The 12,705-nt window shown below is 41.6% G+C and overlaps 1 protein-coding gene across 2 annotated transcripts in view; it reads right to left on the bottom strand.

Annotated features, from left to right (window-relative positions):
* PTPRB (protein tyrosine phosphatase receptor type B) overlaps window positions 1–12,705 on the bottom strand; it is a 61,799-nt gene that overhangs the window by 9,846 nt on the left and 39,248 nt on the right. For both annotated transcript variants that reach the window (XM_048065356.2, XM_048065357.2), the window contains 14 exons: window positions 12,375–12,644; window positions 11,477–11,740; window positions 10,337–10,600; window positions 9,580–9,861; window positions 8,096–8,374; window positions 6,012–6,161; window positions 4,848–5,091; window positions 3,586–3,692; window positions 2,951–3,050; window positions 1,964–2,047; window positions 1,833–1,850; window positions 1,648–1,729; window positions 1,054–1,144; window positions 131–207 (listed from right to left, as the gene is read on the bottom strand). In XM_048065356.2, the coding sequence (XP_047921313.2) occupies window positions 131–207; window positions 1,054–1,144; window positions 1,648–1,729; window positions 1,833–1,850; window positions 1,964–2,047; window positions 2,951–3,050; window positions 3,586–3,692; window positions 4,848–5,091; window positions 6,012–6,161; window positions 8,096–8,374; window positions 9,580–9,861; window positions 10,337–10,600; window positions 11,477–11,740; window positions 12,375–12,644 (2,312 nt within the window). The remainder of the gene's footprint in view (window positions 1–130; window positions 208–1,053; window positions 1,145–1,647; window positions 1,730–1,832; window positions 1,851–1,963; window positions 2,048–2,950; window positions 3,051–3,585; window positions 3,693–4,847; window positions 5,092–6,011; window positions 6,162–8,095; window positions 8,375–9,579; window positions 9,862–10,336; window positions 10,601–11,476; window positions 11,741–12,374; window positions 12,645–12,705) is intronic.

Here is a 12,705-nt window from a genome sequence, read left to right on the forward strand (position 1 = left end):
GACTTTTAGTTAAAGTGAATAAATGAAGGGGGAGGAGAGCCTTAAGCCTCCAGCTTCGTATTCAGTTTCAGATAAAGGACAAATTGCCACTGGAGGGAGGACTGCAAAATAACATCCTTGAGTCACTTACTGGTATGTAGCTTGCATTGATGTAGTCTGAGCAAGGGTCATCATCAACATTGGAAAGCTTCACTCTTGATGTATCATCTAGGAAGAAAAGGATGACAAGAAGTTTGTGGCTAAGTCTTGATTTCCAGTCCCTCTCCCATTTATAAAAGTGCATTTGTGAAAGGACCAGCGAGATTATTACAGGGATGTTATACAGAGGGCTAATATAGAAGGAAAACTGTTTATGTTTGTACTGCTTCTTTCATCCAGGAGGGCTGTGGAGTGTTCCAAAGACTACAAGGTGGGCAGGTGAGATGGAAGCAGTGAATATCCAAAAAATGTCTCTGCTGAGCTGTACAGAATTGTTGCACAGAATTTTATTGCACAGAAAAAAAAAGAGCCATAAGTTGCACAGCACCTAACTTCAAAACTGCCCGATAGGCGATTAAAGGGGGTAACTTTCAGTGGGAGGTTTTGCTCCAAGAGAACACAGCTAACCTCACACGTGTCTCACCATGCAGAACCACACTAGCTCTACAGGGTATAGTAGGTTTGCTCTGTCCTCTGAAAGAGAAACAGAGTCAACAAAGCCATGTCAGACAGGACTGAATGGATGATACCTGTATGTAAACAACTCTACTGTTATTTCTACTATCCTTGTTATCAGCAGTGACTGAATGCCGATAATAGCTTGAGCTTTTTCTCTCTAGACTGAACACTAGTCACTACATCTCTAGTGTGAAATGAAATTACTGGTCTGTGTGAAGCTGCTTAGGGCCATACATCATCTGCCTCCAAGCACCAGGACCTGAGCTGGCAAAGGTATTTAATCTCTGACAGAAAGGAGGGAAAGGACTGGCTGCACTCTCTTTTCCACTAGGCTTGCTGAAAAAGTGAAAAATAGCTGGTGTGATGTAATATTACACAACCAAAAGTAAAACTCACACGGCAATATATTATTGTATCGATTTTTCCCTCTGTTCTCTGGCAGAAGTGCTATGTCACATGTCTGGTTTCGACCCACATCTTTTAAGTCCTGCAAAAAATTAGAAATAAAATATGAGGTGAAAATAATTAAAGGATGTGATTTGACAGCACAGTGCTTTTCAGCTCCCAAAGGCTGTGAACAGGGAGAAGTGTTTTTTTTTTGTTTTGTTTTGTTTTTTTAAACAAAAAAAAGCAAACCAAACCAAACCAAAACAATAAAAACACCTGAAATTAAAAGGTAATCACAATAGTTTAAGGCAAGCACATGGCTGGCAGATGCTTTCCATGCTTTGTCACACACATGTGGCACACAAATGAATGCCCCTGACGTCAGCGAGGTAGGCATCAGGCAGAGGCTACCAACCAGAAGATGCTAAGCCAAATGAAGAGCTGGTTTCTGTATTAGCACAAGTGGAGTTCGGGTGAAACTCTCAAACTTATTTTGGTTTGTCTGAGACAAACAAATGTAGGTCTTTCAAATGCATTAACACATTGATTCAAGCAGCCCGCGCATTCCTAAAGCAAGATGCTTTGTCTAGATTTGGTTCCCACCTCATATTCCTTGGACAGGAGGTAGTTGGAGTCTGCTTGGAGTTTGGTGAAGTGTGCTTCAAAATGACTGACTTTGATTGGACTAAAATATTCAACAGGAAGAAGAAAATCACAGGATGAATCACAGTCATAATTTATCCAGTTGGTTTATCAAGCTTTTTTTAAGTATTAATTTTTCTTTTTACCTGGAAGTTTTCCGGTTCCTAGAAATGGTATTAAAAGAAAAAGAAACACTTCATCAGTAAGCTGAATGGGGCTGCTCATCCGTGATGCCATGTTAAAATAGCGCTCTTAGAAACAAAACTTTTGATGTTACCCTTTTTGCCCCAAGTTCAGATGGACTGTCAGAGGCCTGTCCCTGCGAATGCTCAGCCTTGCTGTAGGTCTCTCATGGCCATTGCTGGAACAAAAAAGAAGGTATTTTCACTTGTTTTACCATAACAGTCTGATACCAATCAGAGCTGCCAGTAGCAAGAGATACAGTAGTAAGCTGGAAAAAAAAAGAATTTAAAAAAGTCTGTTTTGATTTATGGCTCTGATCATGTGATATTGTTTTTTGTGCTGTGGCACAGTTTTCTCGTATTTTAGTTTGCTGATAGTGATGCGGGGCACGTGCATGTGAACAGGCAATAAGACTTCATTCCTCCCAGCTTATCATTAAGGAGAGCATCTGATTTCCTGCCAATAATGTTGCATCTCTTTCAGTCATACAAAATGGTTTCAATGGATAAAGCTTTTTTCAAAGTTGAGACAGTATTTCTCTTTTTAAAAACATATTTAAAATTAACTATTTAAAATTCAACTATAATGTCAAATATAAAACTACCATCAACAGAAAATGGGGAAGTAAAGTTTGAACTAATGTTTTGGACACCAAGGTAATGTCACACTTAAAAATTTTTGAACTAAAATAATAGAGTCTAAATGACCAGTTTCAAGAACTCATCTAAAACAGGAATGAAAATAATTTGAAACATTTCATTTTTGACAAAAGACATTGAGTTTGCATGATAAAACAGTTTTTCAGAAATATTCAGACTCTTACTGAAAACAAGAAGTTGCAGGGATCCTCTATACCACTAACATCAGTGGGTATTTGAATCTCCTATCCAGAATTTATTAATCTATTAGTATTTAAGTCATTAGTTCTACACTTAGTGTGCATAGATGCTAGGGGACACATATTTCAACTGTTGAATAGTTCAGTCCATTACTCTGATTTTACAGTTATGCTTTAAATTGCTCATATCAAAATAATTTGGCCTGGCCTCATAATTGAGGATGATTAAAGGACTCTACTTACCCAACCTTCTGTCTGCAGACAAACAAAGCAGTAACAGCCACTAACATCACAATCAGAAACAAGCCAGCACTCACACCTTCAATAACTCCAAAGAGAGGCTCTGGAAATGAAACAGCACATTTAAATATTTTGAAGAAAAGATATGAAGAATCAAAGAATCAACAGTATTCAGGGGATATGTTATTACTGTCTACAGAAAATGGTTAAATTCATGGAAATTCAAAACATGTAACTGAACTAGGCCTTGATTTTCTGTTCTTATTTTTTCTAAACAGTATGCAAACTTTGCACTCCCAACCAGAATAAAAGAAAACACAGCCCCATCATAGGGGAGTTTGGTTATCTTGTACTTCAAAGCTTTCTTGGTAACAGCATCACTGAGCATTCACCCTTTCTTGCACTGTCAGCAACTCCATCAAGCAGTCCTCTCAATTTTCAAATTCATGGCTTATCCATGGCAAATGATGGCCACGGATAAGCCATGGCTTCAGAATAATTTCAAAGTAACCTTAAGGACACTGCACAACAATCTGGTTTTGTTCCACTCCTTGCAAATAGTCCTGGATACCAGAGTGTTTTGAGGCACAATATATAATTACTTGCTACAGTGAATGAAAAACAAGCCTGAAACTAACCTGCCTCTGTAGTGATTGGTAAAGAGAAGAAGGTGTCTGCAAAGAGTGGTTTAGGAAGTTCCTTTGGATCTTCACTGAAGAGCTGTGTGAAAGCCCGTATGCTGATCCTAAATAAAACAGTACAGTTAATAGTTAAAGCTTATCAGATGTTCAGAGCCAACAGTGGAAAAATAAAAGATTCAGATAACTCACTTGCCTTTTAAGGGTAACTAAAACCTGTCCATCGACCACAGACAGCTCTTAATGCAGGTGCTTAAGTACCGCAGTTGGAAGAGGTGAATCCCAACCCAGCTAACACAGATGGAGGGCTCAGAGGTACCCTTTGAGGTAATGGATGGGGCCCTTGCTGCTGGCACATGCAGCCTGACAGAGTTTGAAGGCAGGGTCAGCAGAAGCTGTGGTGGTGAGAGGACTCAGAAATGCTTCTCAGTGGGGAGATGTTTTCCCTTCAGGTGGTAGGAGCAGGGCTGTGTTAATGGAGAAATGTTACAATCCTTTTGGTTCTCCTGGTAACATTGGTATTTCCCAAACTGAATTTTTGGGAAATGTGCCCTAACAAGAGCAGAGAGTGGTACAGGCTCCACAGCAATGTCTTAATGACTATGAAGAAGCTGAGAGGCCTGATGTCCACTGCCTGGCACGTGCCTTCTGTCCATGTAGCTGTCTCGTGAGCGTCTTGCAGACCTCTTTGCAAAGTGTTTGCCAGCATGAACGGTGTGACTGAGCTGCACTGGAGCTCACCTTTGGTCTCACAGCCTGTTTAACTGCTGAGCCTGGTCTTGGCAGCAATGCTCTTCTACATCCTACAACGAACTCAGGCCTCACTCTGGAGCCTCTGGACCGTGTCATGGGTTAGAATAACCTCTAGGTTTTTCTACCTTGTTCAAAAGGACTGGTGTGGGTAGTGGTGCCACATAAATTCAGTGTATCATCCCTGTCTTCTGTTAAGTACTCTTCTGACTTAGATGACTGTCTTATGTCTTTCTAAAGAAAGATTTAGTAACTACAGGAAAGCTCACATGAAAAGGAAATAAATAAACCTACTCACTATGCATAATTACCTGTATCATTCCAATGTTAATGAAAGAATGGCTTATACCTATGGAATTGGGCATAGATAAAGCTTTTATAAATTGTGAAGTGAAATAGAAAGAACATTATACAACACAGTTATTAACCTGCAGAAGCTCAAGTGTATCAGGCATTCAGATAGCACCATGCCTAATAATGTGACAGAGCACAGTTACCAACATAAATCAGACCTATATGCAGTCCGAGGCTTTAGGGGTCCATCGCAGAATTTTTGCTGATCTGGATCACACTTTCCTCCCAGATTTTCCATTTCTCCTCCAAGCTTGATGTCGAAGCTTTTATAGTCACTGTCAGGGCTTTCAGCACACCTACTGGCAAAATAGTTTGTCTGGTAGATGCGTATAGAGTCGTTGTGTTTGTACTCCAGGTAGGAAGGCAATGGGTGCTGCTCATCAGGCTTTGGTCCTTCACTACCTACATCATGTGCAGAGAGAGAGAGAAGATGTACATATCACAGCCATTAATGTGATAGCAGCATTATAGGCTCAAAGTGTTGACAGACAAAATTTTTATTATCCAGCTTCCTAACATTCCTTGGAGGGCTGCACTGGCTATCCTGTGAGTATCTTGGGTACCTTGTTTCTAGGATAAACGCTGGTACTACTTTTCTGGGGAACTTCAAACTGATTTCCTCAGAAGACCTCAGAATAGCTGGCAGTAACATTTCCAGACCCCAAACTGTAATAGGTGTGCACAGGTTAAATTCAATGCTATGACACTTTTTCCTGTGCTGTTGGTGGCAATCTCTGTGGTCCAAAATCCTGGATCCTACCACTAGCTATTTCAAAAAGCAAGTAAAAAAATCCCACAAATGGACTAGCAGGGTCTAGTGTATACAGAGAAAAACTGCAATAGGAAACGACAGGAGTCTGCTGAAAGGAAACTCAGAGTAACATGTAAAAGACTTTCTCAAAGAGTTTTGTAGTCTGTACAAGCACAACAAAGTAGACAGTGGAAATACTACCTGTGCTTTTTCACTTAAGGGCTGATGGACAGAGAGATCAAGAAATTTTATTAGGGATCATAAAATATGTCCTGGCATGCCAGTAAATGAAGCCGCTTCTAAAAACAGCATATTAATTGTTTAGACATCCACCTGCTTTGTCACATATAGGCCAACTGCAGAAAAGGCTGCTTCTGGCTGAGCTCTGCTGTTGCTATTGACCTTCTGAGGAGAAAACTGAGTGCTTAAGATTCCAGGCTAGGGAGCCCGAAACTTCTGTGAAACTCGGCAGCTATATGAGAAGTCACTCTGCCGTGCAGTGATGGGAGTGTACCTTCGCATGTAACTTGTACAAGCCACAGAGAGAATGGTATTAAATCATGACACTTACCATCAGCCTCTCTGACAACCACAGTAAAGTACTTCACAGCTCCATTGGTATCACTAAACCAGCTGCAGTTAAAAGTAAAGTTGATGGAGGATTTGGTAATCAGCACCTCTTTTTTGTTCACTCGTATGTCCGGAGGTGGCTGAGGGGGACCTGAAAAATTAAACAAAATAAGGAAAAAAAAAGAAAAAAGCATTGTCTATGTATTTGCTGTGAGCTACACTTAGCAAGGGAAATGCAATTTTAATAAAGCTCAGCTGGCTGGACCCAAGTTTCTGAATCTATTCTCTTTGCAATCAAGAAAGTGTCTTCATGTCCCACAGCGAAACTGCCAAAGGATGAAACAAGCCAGCAATGAGTTAACCATAATAACAGTGGCAGCTCCTCAGCAGGAGTTCCTCCAGAAGCCCACATGGAAATGCATTAAAGTCTTGCTAAATCTAGGAAATTAGAATTTGTAGATGCTAAATATGACACAAGTATAAACCAGGTGTATGGAGGCCAGTTAGCACACTCACTACAGGAAGTTACCTATTTTAAGCATCTAAATGTTTGCTTCCCTTTCCAAATGAAGAGCACTGAGCCAGTCAGACACAGCATTCAACTACAAAGTACCATTTTCCAGGCTGATTGCAGGACTTCTACAGGAAATGCTCTTTCTATGACAGAAAGCTATACCTCAAATAGTGACACAGCAGAACTAAACTGGAAAGCAAGGAATGTAGGGAAAAACCTTCAGAGAATTATTGCAACAAAAGTAGGGATTTTAAGGATCTACACTGCAGAATCATTTAAAAATCTGCACTACTGAAATTATATTGCACGTACAGAAAACACGTCAAATGCGTAAGCAGGCGGCTTAACTTCAAAAGGTTTCAGACTGGAAATAGAATCAAAAAATCACATTTTTATGGTGTTTAGCTAAATCTCTTAAATCTCTAAAACCAAGCTTCATTTTTTTGGGAAGAACTGTGTTGCCTTGGGGAAGGGCCTCCAGTGGCAATGAGAAACTGGGAGAGCAGCAGCGTGCAAAACAATTGAGAGCAAACATGGAACAGCTAACCTTCAAACAGGACTCAGTCCAACTTCTTGTTGCATGGGCTGTTACTACACCTGAACCTGTAGCATTCTTTGTAGTACAGGAGGGAGATGGACACAGTTACCATTAAAAGGCAATTGCTTGGGGGCAGGGAAAAGGTGGGTTTGTGACTGTGACTCCCAAACCAAACATAACTTTTACCATCTAGCACTTCAAACAAGTGTGGCTTTAAGTAAGCAGACAGAGAGGCAACTCTGAATAGGCCTCTTGGCCATCCTGTCATTTTTAAGAAGTTTAGCCCTGGGGCTGTTCAGGCCTCCGTGTCACACTATGCAACTGCATTCAGAGGTGCTGCTAAAACCGGAGCAGCTTTACGGCCAGCCATTGCGTGCTGCTGACTGCAGAGACGCCTGGCAGCACAGAGGCACCAGCAGATGCTGCCCTCCACTCTGCACAAGAGAAGTAAGAGTATCAAGCAGCCTAGGGGTGGAGAAACTGCAGAAACTGTTTCAAAGCACAAGCTTTGGAAATGTATGATCCTCCCTCAGGTCTAACTCTTACAGGTGATTTGGTGAGGCAGCATCTCAGAAGAGAGCACAGAGAGCCCAAAGAGGACCCAGTGCCATAACCCAACGTTGTTATTAAGGGATCTTTGTGCTGAAGATGGCTGCTGTCTGTGAGAGGAAACAGCCAGGCACAAGAAGCCAAGCAGCAACAGTGAGGAAAATTAAAAGCGTGTAATAATGAGGACATCTTTGGTGCTGACTGACCATCAGAGTGACAGGATAATTCTTGTTTATCAAGCTATATTTCGTGAATGAGCCTAATAAGCAGGTTTGGCAATGTACTGAGAGGCAGGATAGTTAAAAACCCACGTTGTCTGTCACAACAGGGGCCAAAGGACAGGTTCTCTCTTCTTCGGCTACCCAATTAAGAGTGCCACGTACTGGCAGTTGCAGACCTCAGAACTTCTGCTGTCTAGCTACCACAAGCAATTACTTATAGCTGCTCACTGCCGCCCTTCGCAGTGATTCTGCATTCCACTTACGGTCGATCATTGTGATGGTGCTGTCTTCAACTACCTCACTTGTCATGTCTGCAGAGTGCACCTTGATGGACACCAGGTAGCGCTTGTGGGGAACGAGGGTCATGATATTAAGCAGAGATTTGTCCTTTTCTATCCTTTTAGAAAATTCCACTTCCCGAGTGTCCAGCTTTTTGCACTCAACGCTATATCCATCAAAGTCAGAATCAGGAGGAGTCCAGGAACACGCGATGGCAGTAGAGGTCTGGGGCCGACAGTGAAGACTTTGTATCTTGTCTGGTTCTAGAGAGATGTTAAGAAATTAAAGTTCGGTGAGAAAAGCGACAAGCATCACTTATTTTTCTACTAACCCCACAGCTCAGGCAGCACCCCTAGGTTCTACATCAACTCTTTGATCAGAGCATGAGGCCGGGAGCCAAAATTTCTCTCCTGCAACCGTGTGTTGATTGATTATTAGGCAAGGCAGTCTAGCTCATTTCAGCCATCTGAAATTGGAGCTAGTGGCATTGGTCTCATCAGGTTTGTGAAGCTTCAGTAATTAACTGTGAAAAAAATAAACAAAATTACCTGCTGAAGTCTTAAGAAAAGCAACACTGGAAAGCAATGGATTTCTAGCACTGTGTTGCAATTTATTTGGAGGTTACTTCTGACTAACAGTATCAGTCAATACTGATATTGTTATCTCATTACTGATCGGGTTTGCTGGATAGCGCTCGGTGTGTCCATATTACTAAAGCATATCAGAGAAGTATGTTTTGTCCATGTAAAATTGGAGCATCGTATATAACATGACATGTAGCAAGAATAGGATTTCACTTTCAGATGGCAGGCACCTGCTTACATTTAAGCAGTTAAATACAGGTGAAAGAGGTAGCTATGCTAAAGAGCTATTCAGCATACGAAACATTGGTGTGAATTTGGAGCTTAACCCCACACCATGGGACAGGAAAGTTTGCCAAGGCTCAGTTATTTTTACAATTCTACGTCACTTTTTCAAATCAGCCTACTACTGAGGTTGCTAGAGCCAGGCAGAGGTGATGAAAACCCCCAGACATTCACTGACTGTCGGAAGTGCACACCAATGAAACACTTTGCTTCTAGTTTCAAATCTAGTACAGCAGGGTTTCATTCAGCCTTCCTCTCTGATTGTTCAGAAATATGCTGACAATTTCAATATCCTACTGTCCCCAATGCCAGAGAGGTTTGGATATTCAGCCTCATTTCACCCCTGAAACGGATCAGTTCAGACTCAGCAACCACACAGCCCCACTCTGGATGTGACGTTTGCAAGTGTGTGCCCATTTTAAATCTTTGACCAGTTGACCTTGTACACAGCAAGGGTTTATTTTAGAGTCCAGCTGAATTCACTGCCAGTCATTCATGAACTTGTAAATGGAAATTACTAACTGTGAAAGGAATCGGTAAGATTTAACAGCTTTGCAACTTCTCTAGCTGAGTGTTAAGGGGCAATGGAAATCATTACTTACTGGTTCTCACACTTGCAGACTGAGACTGACTGTATGTCTTCCAGCTGTCACCGCTGACCGTTCTCACACTGAACTCATACAGCCTTCCTGGTCGCAGGCCGTAGATGATGCGTACTTTTGATTTGCTGCTGCTGTAGGGATTGAATACTGTGAGGGGATCCTTCGGGAACCACTGCAACTCAAAATCATCATAGTCTGTCCAGTCTGGAGGACCCAGCCATGTGATTGACAGAGAAGTGTTTGCAACATCAGTAAAGGAGACAGAGTTAGGAGGGCTGGGTGCTAAATAGAAAGAAAAAAAAAAGAGAGGGATTCTTACCAAACTTTTACATGAAACAAGTAAGATGGAACATCTATTATTTTCTTCATGCACCACAAAGTGGTTGATGTTATCCTGGATACACAGTTACCGCATCTGCACTGACTGTGGTCACTTCCAGAGCTGTTATGTATTCATAAGTCTTTGAAAGAAACACCTGCTCTAGGTGGCCCTGCTTGAGCAGGGAGGTTGGACCAGATGAACCCCAGGGGTCTTTTCCAACTTACACCATTCTGTGCTTCTGTGAAAAACGGTGCTGAACAAAATCACACTCCATTGGTTTAATACCCTCAGGGATATCCTTTCTCTTTTAGAGCTTAAGTGTCTCTTATAATAATAAATCCTTCATCATCAGAAAAAAGTCTGTTGCATAGTTGTGAACTGATCTGAATCCTGACAGATATGACTAAACAAAATCCCAAACCTTTTGGGTCTTACCTGTTCTTCCTTCAGCATTTGCTGTGTTGGTCAGGTCACCACTATGAGTCACCACAACCAGCGTGTACTTTCTGCCAGGAACAAGCCCCTGGAAATGCCACTCCTTCAGGTCTTTCCTGTGCCACGTTTCTTTCTGTGTCCCATTTGGGTTGTAAAGATTCAGCTCATAGAAGTCAACGTCTCCTGCTGCTGGACCCCAGGTGAACCACAGGCTGTCTGTCATGTTTCTGTTGGATGCCTTGAGACCAACAACCGGCGCTGGTACTGAAAAAAAGGGAGTGGATATTACTTTAGAACTTCTTTAGGGTGAGGAGAAGCAACAAGGTCAAACAGACCTTATACTTAGATATAAAGGTTTCACATAACGACAGCTGTGTAGTAATATAGACAGACACCGCAGCTGGCCAAAAATGCAGGAAGCATCAGGAAGTAAATCTCAACACTTTGCTTTCATATTTTGAACAGCCATTGTCCCAAAAAGGAGCCGAAATGTTCATAATAGATAGTTTTGCAAATGTTAAGCAGCTTTTTCCTAGCCAGTGTCTGGAAACATCGAATTCTGAGGTAGCTGGAGAAAGTGCATCGCTGTCCAGAAGCAGTGGTACACAGGTGTTACTACATTGCGGATCAGAGAACAAAGGAAGGTTTCACAGATGGTCAGGTTTGCTAGAGCTACTTAGGAAACTCAGCTTCCCACATGTGGCTGAGCAAATATGGAGCTGCAGCCAGAGCTCCCCATGGGAAACAAGTTTTATTTCACTGGGAGACTGTCTACTCCATTAAGCCTACTTGCTTTGCCTTTTTGTCTTTTCCATTCACAGACCAGTATTGGCTTTTGGGTGGGAGACAAGTGTTTTCCTTTAAAGCTTATGCAGCATAAATTGGGTGCCCTTCTCCTGACCTGAGTACCTGGGAACTATTGTAAAACATAGGTAGTAAACCTTTTCTGATACATTTCTCTTCTTGTAACCACATAACCTAGAATTTTCCCTCTTATTTGTCTAATGCTTTAATATATAAGAAAACGTTGATACTTCTAATTGTTGCCCTTATCTAGCGTGAGCATCACACTCAGACAAGCTCACTGGTGTCTCTCACATGTACCACACTGGAGACAGTTCTTTTCTTGTATGTTCTTACCTGTTCTCCCAAAGACAGATGACTCGTTAGTGAGGTCTCCGCTGTGGGTAACGATCACCATTCGATACATCCTGCCTTGCCGCAAGTTCAGGAATGAACATTGCTGAAGGTGCTGCTCTCCTGAAATCCTGTCATGAAGGGACTTGTCTGGGTTGTACAGGAAGATGTCATATGAATCAAGCTCTCCTTGTGAGGTGGTCCAGCTAAAGGACAGTCGGTCAGTGGTGTTCTCAGTGACCTTCAGATTTGTGACAGCTGCTGGAACTGAAAAGAAGGATAAGTGCAAGAATAAGTATTAGGGTGACTACCCACTAAGATGAACCTTAAAAAAAGTAACTCATGGCTGTGACATATTTCAATTAAGCCACAAGTAGCTAAGTAATGTCAACAGCAACTTTCATAAGCAAGGAAAAAGCATTTATGAGGTGCCATTGAGTCTCTCCAATATAATGTTTGTATTTCCCAGGAGGCCTGGTTCTCTGGCCTGTGCTCACCACAGAACTGTCCATTAATTTCCACAAGAAGCTTTACTAGAGTTAAAACTGCAAGACTTGGCTCAAAGTTTAGAGATTCTTATTTACATGAAATCCTTTGCTAAGTGCCTTGAGACTGTGAATTAAAAACTTTGTAACAATAAGGAATTCAGATCATTCCATAAAGGATAGACTGAGGGAGGTACTTAGCACTTTGGTTTAGTATTCTTATATGAACTATGGCCACCTTATTATGCCAGCAAATTTCAAAGTCACATATCAAGCACATAACAGGAAAAACGATGCATAAATATCTGGAGTCTGTTCTTATCAGAAGCTTTCCAGTATCGAGATATACAGATGATTCATGTATTCAATGATATCTTACTGAGGGAGCTATAAATAAACCAAGATGTTCTAATTACCTGTTCGGCCAACAGTTTCTGCTCGTTTACTGAAGAGTCCACCACTGACTGTCAAAACTTGTATTTTGTACTTCTTGCCAGCTAATAAATCTTCAAATTTGTGCTGTTTGGCAGTAGCTGGTTCTGATTTGTTGCTCAGTAGGACTCCTTGCTCATTCAAGAGCAGAATGTCATATCTTTCAGCTACACCAGGAGCTTTCTGCCAGGTTACTAACAAGGAATGACTGCTGTAAGCGTGGTGGGCTAATAATTCTTGGACGGATGCTGGAACTGGAAGCAACAATTAAAGGCATGACATTACCAGGTGAAATAAGGACCATTCAGTACACAA

This window comes from Anser cygnoides, chromosome 1 (genome assembly GCF_040182565.1).
Source record: "Anser cygnoides isolate HZ-2024a breed goose chromosome 1, Taihu_goose_T2T_genome, whole genome shotgun sequence".
In the NCBI taxonomy this organism is placed as follows: domain Eukaryota; kingdom Metazoa; phylum Chordata; class Aves; order Anseriformes; family Anatidae; genus Anser; species Anser cygnoides.